The sequence below is a fragment of the Balaenoptera musculus genome, chromosome 11 (genome assembly GCF_009873245.2).
Source record: "Balaenoptera musculus isolate JJ_BM4_2016_0621 chromosome 11, mBalMus1.pri.v3, whole genome shotgun sequence".
Lineage (NCBI taxonomy): Eukaryota > Metazoa > Chordata > Mammalia > Artiodactyla > Balaenopteridae > Balaenoptera > Balaenoptera musculus.
Genome location: NC_045795.1, coordinates 73,146,241 through 73,164,010, shown reverse-complemented (window position 1 = coordinate 73,164,010; position 17,770 = coordinate 73,146,241). Strand labels below are relative to the sequence as shown.

General features: G+C 44.1%; 1 protein-coding gene across 3 annotated transcripts in view; it reads left to right on the top strand.

Annotated features, from left to right (window-relative positions):
• Window positions 1-17,770, top strand: part of FAM107A (family with sequence similarity 107 member A) — an 82,641-nt gene that overhangs the window by 38,485 nt on the left and 26,386 nt on the right. The window contains exon 2 of one of the 3 annotated variants that reach the window (XM_036870012.1): window positions 3,666-3,729. The exons of 1 other annotated variant lie outside the window; for it this stretch is intronic. In XM_036870012.1, the coding sequence (XP_036725907.1) occupies window positions 3,666-3,729 (64 nt within the window). Of the gene's footprint in view, window positions 1-3,665; window positions 3,730-5,667; window positions 5,830-17,770 lie in introns of those variants that run through there. One more of the 3 variants, XM_036870013.1, reaches the window with a different exon arrangement.

Sequence of the window (17,770 nt, the reverse complement as noted above, 5' to 3'; positions counted from 1 at the left end):
AGTAAACATTGGCCGCGATCATTAAGGTGGTTTTTCTTTACTAAGCACCTATGTGCCAGGGAATGTGCTGGGCATTGAAGGTAGGTGCCTGAATAAGTCTCAGTCCCTGTTCTCATGGTGTTTACAGTTTAATGGGGGCGAAACAAAGACGTGCAGAGACACACCTCACTGTGATTCACTCCAGGCTACAAGGACAAATGCTCTGAGGTCCTACCCTCATCTCTCCTAAAGTCAGAATTCAGACCCTTCTATGTTTATCTAAGATGCCATTTTGCCAGTTTCCCCCCTCCTCTCCCCCACCAGTCCAAAGGCAATACGTCAGCAAAGATCCAGGCGGCTCTGCCTTGGCAAGTGGAGCATTTTCTTGATCACCAAACTCCAGTCACTTCAGGGAGAGGACTCTTCCGGGGTCACTGACTTTTACTGAACACAAGTTGGACTGATTTCCAACAAATCTTTCATGCAAGGGGGGTTGGCGGGTGTGCAAGGGACAATTCTTTGAACTCCAAGTCCAGGGAGCTGCTCCTTAGGAAAGTCTGGCTTTGTAATGCTAACGTTGCCCTTGGGACCCAGCCTCACTTCTCTGGTGTGTGTGGGGAGATGTGAGAAGAAGCTCAGATCCCCTTCCAGACCTCTGGAGCATGTCATGTCCTTTTTCTTTGTCCCAGAATTTTCTTCTACAGATGAGGTTACTTGTCCTCTTACTCCTTTTGTTTAAACCATGAAAGAGGCTTGGCCAAATCCCAGACACCCTCCCTTTTCTATGCCCTCCTTGGTGGCAGAGCTCAAAACTGGAGCACGCCGGGGGAAACATCAGGACCCCAGGCCCTTCTGTCCACCCCGAGTAATCCTTGGGCAGGCAGCAGGGGGCCTCCCTCATTCCAGCCCTGATTAACTCACTGTGGAATCACCCACTTTCCTCATAGAGCCTGGGGTTCCCAGTGTGGGTACATTCACTCATTCACTTCATTCATTCTTTTAATAAATCATTATTGGGCATCCAATCCAAGCCCAGCTTTGGATCAGGCCTTGGGGAGACAGCTGTGAACAGGTTCCAGCTCCCCCTCAAGGCGAGTGCAGTCTGGTGGAGGAGACAGGGCTCAAACAATCGTAACTGAGTGGTGACTATTAATATAAGGGCAATCTGGGGTGCCGTGGGATCATGTGATCAAGGGGGACCTCCTTGAGGAAGTGGCATTTCAGCAGAGCCTTAAAGGATAAAAAGGAATAGCCAGGCAGAGTTGGGGAGTGCCCCCTGGGTAGAGGGGCAGCTTGTGAAAAAGTGGGGAAGTTAGAGACAGCATGGCTTTCAGGGAGCCCAAGTGGTTCCCGGTGGCTGGAGTGTGGGGTGTGAGGAAGGTGGCCCCGTTTCCTCGCTGACCTTCCCTCATATGATGGCCCCCCTGCATCCCCTCCACTCCAGCCACCCTGGCCACCTTGCTGTTGCCTGAACTTCTGGCACACTCCAGCCTCAGGACTCTTGCTCTAGCTGTTTCCTCTGTCTGCGACCTGCTTCCCCAAGATATCTCTGTGGCTAACTCCCCGGCTTCCTACAAGTCTGTGCTCGCATCTCGCCTTCTCAGTGAGGCCCCCCCCCAGCAGTCATTTATTACCACGCACTGCCCCCGTTTACCACTTCCCACTCCTCTCCAACTCTAACTTTCCTTCTTTCCATGTACCTATCACCTTTTAACACACTATCTACTTATTCATTATGCTTATTGTCTGTCTCCCTCGCTAGAATGTCAGCTCCACAAGGTCAAGGACCTTTGTCTATTTTCACTGAGGCATCCCAAGTCCTTGAACATGTGGAGGAGCAAATAAATGGGATTTGAGAGGCTGGCAGGGAGGGGACAGGTTGCAGAGGCCTTGAAGGTCAGGGGGAGGGCATGTGAGTTTGATTCCAAGTGCAAAGGGAAGGACCAAAGGGTGGTTTTGAGTAGGGCCAGATCAGAGTCTGTGTTACATTGTAAAAGCTTGCTCTGGAATCTGTGAGGAGAATGGTTTGAAGGAGGGCAAGCTACTGCAGACATCCAGGCATGGGGTGGGGAGGCACGTGGGCTAGGGTGGGGGCATTGGAAGAAGTGGATGGATTGAAGGGATCCCAGGAGGTAGACTTGGTGAGCTGAGGACTATGGGGTTGCAGGAAGACAGGGCAAGGCAAACCCCAGGCTCCAGCCTGAGCCGCAGGGCTGGAACGGAGCCACTTGCTAAGATGGGAGGACAGAGGGGGAACAGGTCGGGGGCTGGAGTGGTCAAGAATTCCATTTGGGCTATGGTGAGTTGGGCCTATTAGACTTTCAAGTGGAGATGTCAAGTAGCCTGTTGGACAAAGTTCAAGCTCAGAGTGAAAGTCTGAATTAGAAATAAACATTTGGGAATCATTGGCTTAGAGTTGTTTTTAAAGTCATGACAGAGTAGAGGGAGAAGAAAAGGTGCCTAAGAAATGACACTGAGGACCAAACCCTGAAGCCTTCTGAAATTGCTCTTGAAGGATGAGGAGTTTGCCAGGAAGGCAGGGAAAAGGCAATCCAGGTAGAAGAAACAGTGTGGATGAGACCTCACATACCAGAACGTGGCTCTCAGTAGTCTTCAAAACTGTCAAGTTCATCAAAAACAAAGAAAGTCTGAGAAACTGTCACAGCCAAGAGGAGCCTAAGGAAATAAGACAACTAAATGTAATGTGGTATCTTGGATGAGATCCTAGAACAGAAAAAGAGTACTAGGTAAAAACTAAGGACATCTGAATAAGGTCTGGACCTTATTATTAGTTAATAATAATGTTATAAGTGATACCATATGATATCGCTTATATGTGGAATCTATAAAAAGGGGGTACAAATGAACTTATCTACAAAACAGAAATAGAGTTACAGATGTACAAAACAAACTTACGGTTACCAGGGGGTAAGCAGGGGTGGGATAAATTGGGAGACTGGGATTGACATATATACACTACTATATATAAAAATAGATAACTAATAAGGACCTTCTGTATAGCACAGGGAACTCTACTCAATATTCTATAATTGGGAAAAGAATCTAAAAAAGAGTGGACATATGTATATGTATAACTGACTCACTTTGCTGTACACCTGAAACCAACACAAGATTGTAAATCAACTATACTCCAATAAAAATTAAAAAAAAAGAATAGCCATCCTCACACCCAGTCAGACTCAATAAAGTGATTTCCATCATGAATTAGGGGGGGATTCAAAAAAAAAAATAATGATGTTATTAGTTAATAATTAGTTAACAGTTTAATAATTAGTTTAATTAGAACAGATGTGCCATACTATGTACATGTACATCTACATATATGTAGGATTTTAATAAGAGAGAAATAATAGAGAAGTTGGATGCAGAGTATAAGGAACTCTCTCTACTATCTTCTCGATTTTTCTCTAAATCTAAAACTGTTCTAAAAAATAGTCATTTAAAAAAAAGAGCATGAGCCTCATAAATGATGCCCAAACACACACACACACACACACTCTCACATTCCAAGGACTATAGTACTTTGTTTCTCTGGAGAGGACTTTGACCCTGGCCAGTCCCTTCTGTGGTCAAAAGATCCAGGGACACTCTGAATATCTCTTCACTCCTCCCCCTGGCAAGGAACAGAGGGTCCTCACCTCCACCTACTTTCTTTCTGTTCACAGAAAGAATACTCTCCTGGGGCCATATTTCATAATGAAAATGAGAAGCAGAGACTAAATGGATCAGGTAAGTCAGACGCGCCTAGAATTCCTTGGGGATGCAACCAGAGTTAATCTTTTGGTAAGGCTCTGTAAAAGCACATTTCTTAGTCATAATTTTCCTGAACCCGCACCTTGTTCAATAGCTGGCTTGGTTTTCCTCCTGCAGTAAAAGCTTTGGCACCATGTGGGTTCACATTCCTTCTCCACTACTAACTAGTTATGTGATCTTGGGCAAGTCACTTGAGCCTTATTTTCCTCATCTCTAAAAGGGGCATAGCCATACTTGATCAAAGAGTGGGTTAAATGAGATGAATGGTACATTAGATATAATTTCATCCTTTGAAGAATGGATATGAGATAGTGAATGCCAAATGTCTGGCATCCTGCCTGGCACTCGTGGTGGCTGGTTGTTGATAAGAAACATGATCAGTCTGGCCAATGACTGAGGTATCCAAAGATCAAAGTGTGTCACTTTGGTCCTTGGGATTCTGTGTGATGACAGGGACCTCTGAGTCAGAGCAGAAGCTGGGCCTAGGCAGTGGTCGAGGGAGAGCCAGAGACAACTTGGTTGGCAGCTGGCCTAGGTGGCACCAAGGATGGAGAGGACACGGAGGCAGAGGGAGGTGGTACTGTGTGGCCAAGGCCCCGGCAGCCAGCTCAAGACTCTGATCCACAGACACAGCCTTAAACAGAGGCCATCCAGTACCCTGGACAGCTCCGGGGTGGGGCGGTGGGTGTGGAGAGCAGTCTATAGATTTCAGGGGCATTGGTTTTGTGGGTGAAGAACTGAACTGGGTGTTGACTCCTCCAACTAGCTCTTTGAGCATGAGCAAGCCACCTCACCTCCCTGAGTCTCAACTACATCATCTCTAAGGTGGTATCTTGGATGGGATTCCTACATTCATGTTAACATACTTACCTTTCAGTGTTTTCGTGAAGAGTAAATAAGATAACGGAGAGGCAACAGAGTGGCCCATTTCTGAGGTCAGACCATCTGAGTTTGTATGACAGCTCCACACTGTGTGACCTCAGATAAACTGCTTAACCTCTCTGAGCCTGTTTCCTCTTCTGTAAGTTAGAAGGCTAACAGACCCTAATTCATAGGATTGTGAAGATGAAACAAAATAGGACATAAAGCACATGAACATTAGTTTTTGTTTTAGAAGAAACTTAGCACAGCACCAGACACAGGCTAGATAATCAAAGTTGTTGTTTTCTTATATCTTCCAAACTATCTGGTTGACTTTGCCCCTCCACCTTTAGACTCTTGGTTGGTCCTCCCATTTCTGGATGTTAAAGGAATTTCACAAAGCCAGAGAAATCAATCTTGTGGAATCCCACGGGCTTCCCGTCACAACTTTCTTCCCCCAGCAAAGCCCCCGCTTCTCAGTGTCACCCACCACAGGATGCCTTGGAACACTTTTCAAAAAAATACCAATATATAGTGTTTGTTCTGTGCTAGCCACTGTGCTTAGAGATAGAGAAAATGTGTTGGTTACCCTCATAACCCTGAGAGATGAGTACCATGGTTATCCCCATTTTACAGATGAGTAAACTGAGGCTCTGTGAGAATAGATAACTAAATCGTAGGGTCACACAGCTATTAATTAGTGGTGCTGGACCTGATCCCAGGGATGGCACTTCAGAACCCCACACCCGCTTGTAGCATTCAACAAGGCCAGCGGCCAGGGAAATAGAGAAGAGTAGGTAGGAGACCGAGGCTGGAAATCAGGACACCGGGTTCTCACCTTGGCCCTGGAACCCTGAAGCCAGGAGTCCTCACGCCAGACGCTTACTCGGGCCCAGTCTGCTGCCTGGGCAGGGATACCTACCTGGCCCCTGCCCCCTGTCCCTCCCCCACGGGCGCCTCTGGGCCTGGCCCTCTGGCAGCCACTGTAACCTGATCCGCGGCGGGGTTTGGTTCTCGGGCAGCGTCACCGTCCCAGAGGCGCTCCGACCCGGGACTGCGCTCCGACCCGGGACTGCTGCACTCCGCAGTGCGCTCCCAGCCTGCAGTGCCGGCTCCACAGACCGGTGCACCGGCGCATGGCGCAGAGGCTGGGCGAGCGGGTCCGGGGGCCCACCGAGGCCACCGGGCTCTACCGGGCCGTGCTGCTCAGGTCCGGTAAGTGGGGGCAAGTCTACCCGGCCCCCCGCCTCCGGGAGAGCGCAAGGAGGGCATGGCGGGAGCACTGCCCTCAGCCCCTGGCTAGCAGGGCGCCTCGGTCCTTCTCTACTGGTCTGCTTTCCTCTTTTCCTTTCCTTCTATCCTCCGTTCTTTCATTCTTTTTAATTACTTTTTTTCTTCTTTCCTTACTTTCATTCCTTCTTTCCTTCCTACATTCGTCCTTTTGGGGATCTACCCTTATTTAGATATATTGCTTTATTCCTTTATATGCACTTGCGGTGCGCGCGCACATACGCACACTCACTGTTCCCTGACTACAAAAGTCCCGCAAGCTTCCACCTCCTGGCCAGCCCCTTAAGCAGAGACTCGCACAAGTCGGGGAAGGAGGCATTGGTAGGCGTGGGAGAACGGACGTGGGTAAGACTGGTAGCGCGCGGTGGGGCGTGAAGAAGCACAAGCCCACTGGTGAAGGACTTCCAATGTCCAGTGAGGGGAAAGGGCGAGGGGGGAACAAGTTACAGGAAGGTGAGGAACGGGTTTTCTATAGGTATGCATTTAAGGAGAAAACGATTTGGAAAGAAACACCTGGTGGTGGTTTTCGAGGATGCGAGTTGGATAAGTGTTTCTTTAATTTGTCTTTTTACTCAGTTGCAGTAAGCACATATTACTTTTCTACTCTGGAGAATAGTTTGTTTATTTAGGAAAATGAAACAAATGTAATATAGGGCCAGTGTGAAAATAATTTGGAACGTACAGGGATGTAGAAAGAAGAAAAACCATGCCCGCAGTAAGCATTTGGGGTGTTTCCTTCCGGACTCTGTGCTTGGAGAGAGACGTTCAGAGGGGGGTGAAAATCGGTCTCCTGCCGGCTCCCTGCCAGCTCGGGGTATGTGATTAGAAAACGTCACGGGACTTGGGCTCACGAGGCAAGCTACCCTCTGCCTTGGGCAAGGAACCTACCGCACCCGGTAGTCCTGCCCGCTGACCCCTGCAGCCGAAAGCGCTAGGCGAGCCGGAGCCGCTGGCCGCGGGCCCGCAGGAGCAGCGCTTGCCCGCCGCCCGCACGTAGTCTGCTCTGGGACCGACTGGCGTTTCTTCCTTAGATTGGCCCCGCCCCGGGGAGATCCCGCCGCGGAGTTACTGCTTGGGAGCTTTGAAACAACGGTTCTCTAAGTCCAAAAGCACGGTCTAGGCAAGACTTCAGGACTGGCGGCGCCTTCCTGGGGCGGGGTATCTTAAATCTGGCTGAGCCAGGGCAGGCAGAAAGCGAGGAGCTCTATAATTCGAAGAGGCTGATTTCAAACCTCAGCTCCAGAAATTTCCCTACAAAACACTCTTCCTAGGTGTCCCTATCCAGTTCCTTTTTTCTCACTAAAATGAGAATAGGGTATCTCTAACCTGGAGATCCTGTGTTCCCTCTAACCTGGAACTGCAGCTGTGAGGCTCACTCAAACAGTCACATTTTCCACTCGCAACACATCCAGAATAGCAGACATACCAGAGTCGTTCCAGGGGCCACATGCTTGCCCGGCAACTGTACCACACACAGCTGTAAGTCAGGAAGGCAGCAGAGGCTGGTTACTGGGGCCTCATGGAGGGAGCGCTTGCACTGTGCTACTGACTCAGTCTTCACAATCCTTCAAAGTCACTGCTAATTGTCATCCCCATTTAATAGATGAGGACACTGAGGCTCGGCTTAAGCAGCATGCCCATGGTCCTGCTACAGGAACTTTTCTATCCCACTAACATGTAGAAAGCACATTCAAACTTTGGTCCGTCTATGCGAAGTCCGCCCATCTTCTGAGAATAGTTAATAACGGCAAATGATTGCTGGTCACTAGCTATTGCCACTCTCTCTGACAAATACTGTAGATCTGTCTTCTCATCAACTTCATTCATTTATTCATTTAACCAATATTTATTGACCACTATTCTGCACTAAGTCCTATGTGAGGCACAGGGATGTGCTGATAAATTAAATGGATAAGTCCCTCCTCTCAGGGAGGTAAGTACTTTTAACCTCTATTTTAAAACATGAGGAAACTGAGCCTCAGAAGGTAACTTGACTTGTCTGAGGTCACACAGCCAGTCAAGGGTGGAGCTGAGATTCAAACCCAGGGCCATGTGCCTCTGGAGCCACTACTCTGTCTGTCTCACACAAGGAAGAGCAAGAAGTAAGAGTGAGGATGAGGAGCCAACTGGGCCATTTATTGAAAGAGGCAAGAGCCCCCTTCTTTTAGAAGCCCTCAAGGATGGGATTATAGCATCAAACCCAAGATGGCAGCCATTTTCGTTTACAGTAGCCTGGAATCATGCACCACGTAATATAATACTTCGAGAAAATTTTTCATTCCAAGTTATTTTAAAATAATTTCTTAGTATTAAAGTAATACATGTTCATCATGAATGTTTTGGAAAATGGAGAATGAAGAGGGGGAAGCCTTACCCGTAATCCCACTAACCATAAGCAGCCACTGGTAACATTAGGGGATGTCTCCTTCCAGTTTTGCTATGCGAGATTTGTGTGGGGTTGTGTGTTTCACGTTGCTGAGACTGTACTGACTCTAGTTTTTAATCCCATTTTTTTTCACTTGGATAAAAATCTTACTGTTTTTAAATGGGTTACTGAGATAACAGCTACCACTTTGGAACACTGACGCTGTGGCAGGCACTGTGTGAAGGGCTTCCCATGTCATACCTCCTTTATTCCTCAAAAGAATGCCCCATTTTAGAGATGAGGAAACAGGAAGTTGAAGGTCACCTAGCTACCCAACAGTGGAGCCAGGATCGGTATCTGGGTTGACACCAGAGCCCATGTTCTTAACCACTAAGCTGGAAGGGTCACCTCTGGGGAATAACTCATGCTTGGCCATGCCTGGTAAGCTATGCAGTGCTGTAGTAAAGGTCCACCTGAGGTTCGTTTCCCATCTGGAGCTCAGCCCAGGTTCCTGCTAGGGAGGGAGGGCATCTCTCTGCAGCGTGGACCGAGGGACACCTCCCCAGGTGCCTGTGGACATCAGCAACTCTGCTTCTCTGCAGCCAGAAGGGTGGTCATAGCTTCCATTGCTGCCTGCCAAGTAGGGTTGCCAGATAAAATAGTTCAATTTGAATCTCAGATACACAATGAATATTATTTTAGTGTAAGTGTGTCTCAAATATTATATGGGTATGCTTATGCTAAAAAACTATTCATTGCTTATCTGAAATTCAAATTTAACTGGACATGCTGCATTTTTTTTCTTTCTTTACCCATATATACACTCTTTTTAATATTCTTTTCCATTATGGTTTATCCCAGGAGATTGGATATATAGTTCCCTGTGCTATACAGTAGGACCTTGTTGTTTATCCGTTCTAAATGTAATAGTTTGCATCTACTAACCCCAAACTCCCAGTCCATCCCTCTCTCTCCACCCCTCCCACTTGGCAACCACAAGTCTGTTCTCTATGTCTGTGAGTCTGTTTCTGTTTTGTAGATAGGTTCATTTGTGTCATATTTTAGATTCCACGTATAAGTGATATCATATGGTATTTGTCTTTCTCTTTCTGACTTAACTTCACTTAGTATGATCATCTCTAGTTGCATCCGTGTTGCTGCAAATGGCATTACTTTGTTCTTTGTTATGGCTAAGTAGTATTCCATTGTATATATGTACCACATCTTCTTTATCCATTCATCTGTTGATGGACATTTAGGTTGTTTCCAGGTCCTGGCTATTGTGAATACTGCTGCTATGAACATAGGGGTACATGTATCTTTTTGAATTATAGTTTTGTTTGGATATATGCCCAGGAGTGGGATTGCTGAATCATATGGTATTCTATTTTTAGTTTTCTGAGGAACCTCCATACTGTTTTCCATAGTAGCTGCACCAACTTACATTCCCACCAACAGTGTAGGAGGGTACCCTTTTCTCCACACCGTCTCCAGCATTTGTTATTTGTAGGCTTTTTGATGATGGCCATTCTGACCGGTGTGAGGTGATACCTCATTGTAGATTTGATTTGCATTTCTCTAATAATTAGTGATGTTGCACATCTTTTCATGTGCCTCCTGGCCATCTGTATGTCTTCTTTGGAGAAATGTCTTAGATCTTCCGCCCATTTTTCAATTGGGTTGTTTATTTTTTTGTTGTTGAGTTGTATGAGTTGTTTGTATATTTTGGAGATTAAGCCTTTGACAGTTGCATCACTGGCAAATATTTTCTCCCATTCTGTAGGTTGTCTTTCCCTTTTTTTATGGTTTCCTTTGCTGTGCAAAAGCTTTTAAGTTTAATTAGGTCTCTCATTTGTTTATTTTTGTTTTTATTTCTATTGCTTTGCGAGACTGACCTAAGAAAACATTGGTACGATTTATGTCAGAGAATGTTTTGCGTATGCTCTCTTCAAGGAGTTTTACGGTGTCATGTCTTACGTTTAAGTCTTTAAGCCATTTTGAGTTTATTTTTGTGCATGGTGTGAGGGTGTGTTCTAACTTCATTGATTTACATGCATGGACATGCTGTATTTTTGTTAGCTACATTTGGCAACCCCACTGCCAGGCATTATGGAAGTTTGCTTGGCTTGACAAGCCATAGTCTGCCCAGGTTCCCCTCTACACACACCCACTCACGTACTCACATCCCTTTCCCCGTGCCTCGATCTACTGTCCATATTTTGTCTAGCTACAAGTGAATTAAAATATGCTGGAGGTCGGGGGCACCCCAGGGTCCTTCTGCAGCTAAGAGACCAGATTAACCATGCCTAACTGCAGCTGGGTTGAGAGCCAGCTTTCTGAAATAAGACTCTTGGTTCTTCCCCACTCCCTTGCACTTTCCTGTTTTCATGCTTGAAATCCCTTCACCGGGTAAATTCTTCCTGGTTCAAACTCGTTGTAAAGGCAACGCTCATTCCTTTTATAATCTCTCCACGGATCCCATGACAAGTTTTCTAGCCAGTACAGCTTCTCCTGCTAGGTCCTTTGAACAGAGCATGTTGGGGGTGGGGGAAGGTTGGAACCTAAGGCTATTTTGTGGGTGGCTTCTCAGAAACCTCATTGAGGCCTTGAAAAGAGGCCTTGGAGATTCAGACTGAATACAGGGCTGAGGAGGAAGTTTGGAGTTGCCATGGAAACTTCTTGTCTGATGTTTGTAGGCCCAGATAAGCTGCTGCAGGTGCCTGTCAGCTTGGAGAAAGGGGGACAAAAATTAAAGGAAAAGAGGTTTTTGGAGTTTTTAAATGCAAGCTGCAGCCCTAGCCCACTATAGCTGCAGGAAAATTCCTCAGCTTCCACGCATGAATGCCTCTCCTGGTCTTCACTACCCCCTTCTTTTTAGCTCCTCTAGCTCCCAAGAAAACAAACTTCAGAGGGACAGGAGAGGAGTGTGGGACAGGTGTGCTCGGCCTCCAGGATCCCCTTTCATTCCTCCAGGGGCTGAGCAAAAATTCTGACCCTCAGGCCCCTGTAGTCCAGAGTCCTACCTTATGGGGGAATGGGAGGGCCTCCGTCACAAGCCACACAGACCAAGGCAGGAGGCAGGAACTGGGGTTGAATTTGGCCATTACCTGGAGTAAACTCTTAAAAGCCTCATTTGACCAAAAGGCCTCTATTTTCCAATATGCAAAAGGTACATGACTGAACATTTGGTTGGTTGGAAAAGGTTGCTCTTTCCCATATTTTTCACCTTTATTGTTTTTTTCTGATAACAAAAGAAATATACGCTTTTTTTTTTTTTTAAGGCTACAAACGTTACAGAAATATTGGGACAAAGGATAAGGGCCTGTAATTTTCTGCTGCAGAATAGTGGTGCTCAGACTCCTAAATATAAGCAGATCCCCTGGGGACATGTTAAAAATCCAGACTCCTAGGCCCCTCCCTCATAGATTCTAATACAGTGATCCAGAAACATGACCCAGTAATTCCATTTTAACACTCATTCCGACTGAAGGCTAGTAATGACATTTGAGATACGCTGGTCTAGAACTGACTTCCATTAACAGTTCAGTGTATACGCCTCCAGATTGGTTCTCTATGCATATACTAACTTTTTTATCTTGGAAAAAAAGGGTAGAGGAATCAGACTATATGTGATTTTGCTCTTTGATTTTTCACCAAACATGTAGAAGACATCTTTTTAGGGTAATAAATAGATGTGCTATTGATGGCATCCCATTATGGGCCGTAGCATAATTTCTCACTGATGGGGTATGGCTTGAGAAATGGTGGCTATTGACCTCATATACAGTTACACGCACACACACATGCTCACACATGTGCACAGACACAGCAAGATGGTGCCGTCACAAGCTCAGGGACATCAACATCTTTGGTGTCTGCAAGTCAATACTAGTTACTGAGCACCTTGCTACTGGGACAGGAATACTAAGAGGAACACGGTGAGGCCCTGGCCCTCAGGCTGGCGGTCTGGTGGGTGAGGCTGGTGGGTTTGTACATGGGTTGGACCATGAGAAGAGCTTTAGTGGAAGAAGTACAGTGAGTCCCAGCTGCCTGGGGAAAATGGCACCCAACCTTGGGGGATTCCTGCCCAACTCTCCTTGGCTCTCAGTTGCTCTGGGGCTGCCATCAGAACCTTCCAAGAAAGGGAAGACAAAGTGGGGCTGGAGGACATGGCTGGCATGGGGACTGAGAGTCTGCTTCTCTGGAGTGAGAGGGACCGTGGGGTCTGTCTGCCGCAGGCGGTAAGCAGAGTCCTCCCGCCCAAGGATCCGTCTTGTTCCTCCACCTGTCACAGGACATGGTTCAGACATGCCACTGTGGGCCCTGGGACATGCCCCAAGTACTAGTCATTTGCACAGCAGGACAACATGTGGGTGGGGACCAGTGGCAGTGAAGAGTGCTTGACAAGAATTTGGTTGTGGTCTAACACCGTCAGAATTTAGTGAAGTTAAGCCACAGCAGGATGGGGAGCTGCGGGAGGCACCATTCAAAGTACGTTAAGAGAAACAATTAGGAAGGAGAAACAACTCGAGAATTTGGGACCCTGCAAATTGAAGTGGCTTCAGAATGGGGGGCTTGGCCACAGCTCCCAGGTCACGCAGACCTGCCTGCCCCTTCTTCCTTCTGTCTCCCTCACACCCTGCACTCCACCCCACTGGCCTCCTTCCATCATGCCCAGCTCCTTCCCACGCTGGGGCCCTTCCACTAGCTCTTCCCACTCTCTGGAATGCTCTCCTCCTCGCCATTCCAGCCCCCCTAAAATGTCGCCTCCCCACTGTCCGCCCTAAGTTCCCAGTCCCTCCCTTGCACCTTGCCCAGTCTTGCTTTCATCACAGTGTTCGTTGCAGCTCTATATTTTCTTGTTTGTCTCCTTATTTTTTTGTCTGAACCCCTTCTTGAAAGTAGGTTACCTGAGCACAGGGATACTGTCTCATTTACACTGGGAACAGTGCCAGGAACACAGTAGGTACTCAATAAATGTTGGTTAAATGAATAACATAGGCCAAAGAGGATCAAAACTGCATTTTTAGAGTTTATTTACAATACTGTGTTAGTTTTAGGTGTACAGCAAAGTGATTCAGTTACATATATAATATGGCTGAATATATGTACACATATATATAAATCTATTCTTTTTCAGATTCTTTTCCATTTTACGTTATTATAAGATATTGAATGTAGTTCTCTGTGCTCTACAGTGAATCCTCATTGTTTATCCATTTTAAATATAGTAGTGTGTATCTTTCAATCCCATACTCCTAATTTGTCCCCCCCCCACCTCATTCTTTGGTAACCATAATTTTCTTTTCTGTGTCTGTGAGTCTGTTTCTGTTATGTAAATAAGTCCATTTGTATTATTTTTTAGATTCCACATTTAACCCAACAATATTGGGTTGCCCAAAAGGCTCATTCGGGTTTTCTGTAACATCATAGGAAAAATCCAAACGAACTTTTTGGCCAACCCAAATATAATATTGGTCTTTCCCTGTCTGACTTACTTCACTTAGTATGATAATCTCTAGGACCATCCATGTGGCTGCAAATAGCAATATTTCATTCTTTTTTTTTTTTAATTTTTATTGGAGTACAGATGATTTGCAATGTTGTGTTAGTTTCGGGTGTACAGCAAAGTGAATCAGTTATACATATACATATATCCACTCTTTTTTTTTTAGATTCTTTTCCCATATAGGCCATCACAGACTATTGAGAAGAGTTCCCTGTGCTATACAGCAGGTTCTTATTAATTATCTATTTTATGTATAGTAGTGTGTATATGTCAATCCCAATCTCCGTTTATCCCTCCCACCCCCATCCCCTGGTAACCATAAGTTTGTTTTCTACATTTGTGACTCTACTTCTGTTTTGTAAATAAGTTTGTTTGTACCCTGTTTCTTGGATTCCACATATAAGCGGTATCATATATTTGTCTTTCTGTGTCTGACTTACTTCACTCAGTATGACAATCTCTAGGTCCATCCATGTTCCTGCAAATGGTATTATTTCATTCTTTTTTTTATGGCTGAGTAGTATTCCATTGTCTGTATGTACCACATCTTCTTTATCCATTTCTCTGTTGATGGACGTTTACGTTGTTTCCATGTCTTGGCTGCTGTAAATAGTGCTGCAGTGAACACTGGGGTGCATGTATCTTTTTGAATTATGGTTTTCTACGGATGTACGCCCAGGAGTGGGATTGCTAGATCATATGGTATTTCTATTTTTAATTTTTTAAGGAACCACCATACTGTTCTCCATAGTGGTTGTACCAATTTACATTCCCCCCAACAGTGTAGGAGGGTTTCCTTTTCTCCACAACCTCTCCAGCATTTATTGTTTGTAGACTTTCTGATGGTGGCCACACTGACTGGTGTGAAGTGATACCTCATTGTAGTTTTGATTTGCATTTCTCTAAAAATTAGTGATGTTGAGCATCTTTTCATGTGCTTTTTGGCCATCTGTATATCTTTTTTGGAGAAATGTCTATTGAGATTTTCTGCCCATTTTAAGATCGGGTTGTTTGTTTTTTTGACATAGAGCTGCATGAACTGTTTGTATATTTTGGAGATTAATACCTTGTTGGTTGCTTTGTTTGCAAATATTTTCTCTCATTTTGTTTATGGTTTCCTTTGCTGTGCAGAAGCTTTTAAGTTTAATTAGGTCCCATTTGTTTATTTTTGTTTTTACTCTAGGGGGTGGATCAAAAATGATATTGCTGTGATTTCTGTCAAAGAGTGTTCTGCCTATGTTTTCCTCTAAGAGTTTTATAGTATCCAGCCTTACATTTAGGTCTTTGATCCATTTTGAGTTTATTTTTGTGTATGGTGTTAGAGAATGTTCTAATTTCATTCTTTTCATGTAGCTGTCCAGTTTTCCCAGCACCACTTGTTGAAGAGACTGTCTTTTTTCCACTGTATATTCTTGCCTCCTTTGAAGTAGATTAATTGACCATAGGTGCATGGGGCTTATTTCTGTGCTTTCTGTCCTGTTCCACTGATCTACATTTCTGGGTTTTTTTGCCAGTACCATACTATTTTGATCATTGTAGCTTTGTGGTATAGTCTGAAGTCAGGGAGTCTGATTCCTCCAGCTTCATTTTTCTTTCTGAGGATTGCTTAGGCTATTCAGGATCTTTTGTGTTTCCATATAAATTTAAAAATTTTTTGTTCTAGTTCTGTGAAAAATGCCATTGGTAATTTGATAGGGATTGCACCAAATCTGTAGATTACCTTGGGTAGTATAGTCATTTTGACAATATTGAGTCTTCCAATCCAAAAACACAGGATATCCTTCCATCTGTTTGTGTCATCTTTGATTTCTTTCATCAATGTCATATAGTTTTCAGAGTACAGGTCTTTTGTCTCCTTAGGTAGCTTTATTCCTAGGTATTTTATTCTTTTTGATGTGATTGTAAATGGGATTGTTTCCTTAATTTCTCTTTCTGATCTTTTGTTGTTACTGTATAGGAATGCAAGAGATTTCTGTGTATTAATTTTGTACCCTGCAACTTTACCAAATTCATTGATGAGCTCTAGTACTTTTCTGGTAGCATCTTCAGGATTTTCTAAATAGTAAATAGTATCATGTCATCTGCAAACAATGGCAGTTTTATTTCTTTTCCAATTTGGATTCCTTTTGTTTCTTTTTCTTCTCTGATTGCCGTGGCTATGACTTCCAGAACTATGTTGAATAAAAGTGGTGACAGTGGACGTCCTTGCCTTGTTCCTGACCTTAGAGGAAATGCTTTCAGCTTTCCACCAATGAGAATGATGTTAGCTGTGGGTTTGTCATATATGGCCTTTATTATGTTGAGGTAACTTCCCTCTATTCCAACTTTTTTTTATCATTAATGGGCGTTGAATTTTGTCAAAAGCTTTTTCTGCATCTATTGAGATGATCATATGGTTTTTATTCTTCAGTTTGTTAGTGTGGTGTATCACACTGATTGATGTGCAGATATTGAAGAATCCTTGCAACCCTGGGATAAATCCCACTTGATCATGGTGTATGATCCTTTTAATGTGTTGTTGGATTTGGTTTGCTAGTATTTTGTTGAGGATTCTTGAGTCTATGTTCATCAGTGATATCTTTGTCTGGTTTTGCTATCAGGGTGATGGTGGTCTCATAGAATGAGTTTGGGAGTGTTCCTCTGCAATTTTTTGGGAAGAGTTTTAGAAGAATAGGTGTTAACTATTCTCTAAATGTTTGATAGAATTCGCCTGTGAAGTCATCTGGTCCTGGACTTTTGTTTGTTGGAAGTTTTTAAGTCACTGTTTCAAGTTCAGTACTTGTGATTGGTCTGTTCATATTTTCTATTTCTTCCTGGTTCAGTCTTGGAAGGTTGTACCTTTCTAAGAATTTGTCCATTTCTTCTAGGTTGTCCATCTTATTGGCATATAGTTGCTTGTAGTAGTCCCTTATGATCCTTTGTATTTCTGTGGTGTCAGTTGTAACTTCTCCTTATTGATTTCTAATTTTATTGATTTGAGTCTTCTCCCTTTTTTTCTTGATGAGTCTGGCTGAAAGTTTATCAATTTTCTTTATCTTCTCAAAGAACCAGCTTTTGGGTTCATTGATGTTTTCTATTGTTTTCTTCATCTCTATTTCAGTTATTTCTGCTCTGATCTTTATGATTTCTTTCCTTCTACTAACTTTGGGTTTTGTTTGTTCTTCGTTCTTTAGTTGCTTTAGGTGTAAAGTTAGGTTGTTTGTTTGAGATTTTCCTTATTTCCTGAGGTAAGATTGTATTGATATAAACTTCCCTCTTAGAACTGATTTTGTTGCATCCCATAGGTTTTGGATCATCATGCTTTCATTTTAATTTGTCTCTAGGTATTTTTTGATTTCCTCTTTATTTCTTCAGTGATCCATTGGTTGTTTAGTAGCATGTTGCTTTGCCTCCATGTGTTTGTGTTTTTTACAGTTTTTCTTCCTGTAATTGATTTCTAATCTCAAAGCATTGTGGTTGGAAAAGATGCTTGATATGAGTTCAATTTTCTTAAATTTACTGAGGCTTGCTTTGTGGCCCAGCATGAGAGCAATCCTGGAGATTGTTCCATGTGCACTTGAGAAGAATGTGTATTCTTCTCCTTTTGGATGGAATGTTCTATAAATATCAATTATGTCCATCCAGTCTAATGTGTCATTTAAGGCCTGTGTGTCCTTATTGATTGTCTGGATGATCTGTTCATTGATGTAAGTGGGGTATTAAAGTCCCCCACTATTATTGTGTTACTGTCAATTTCTCCTTTTATGGCTGTTAGCATTTGCCTTATATATTGAGGTGCTCCTGTGTTGGGTGCATATATGTTTACAATTGTTATATCTTCTTCTTGGATTGATCCCTTGATTGTTATGTAGTGTTCTTCCTTGTCTCATGTAACAGCCTTTATTTTAAAGTCTATTTTGTCTGATATGAGAATTGCTACTCCAGCTCTCTTTTGATTTCCATTTGCATGGAATACCTTTTTCCATCCCCTCACTTTTAGTCTGTATGTATCC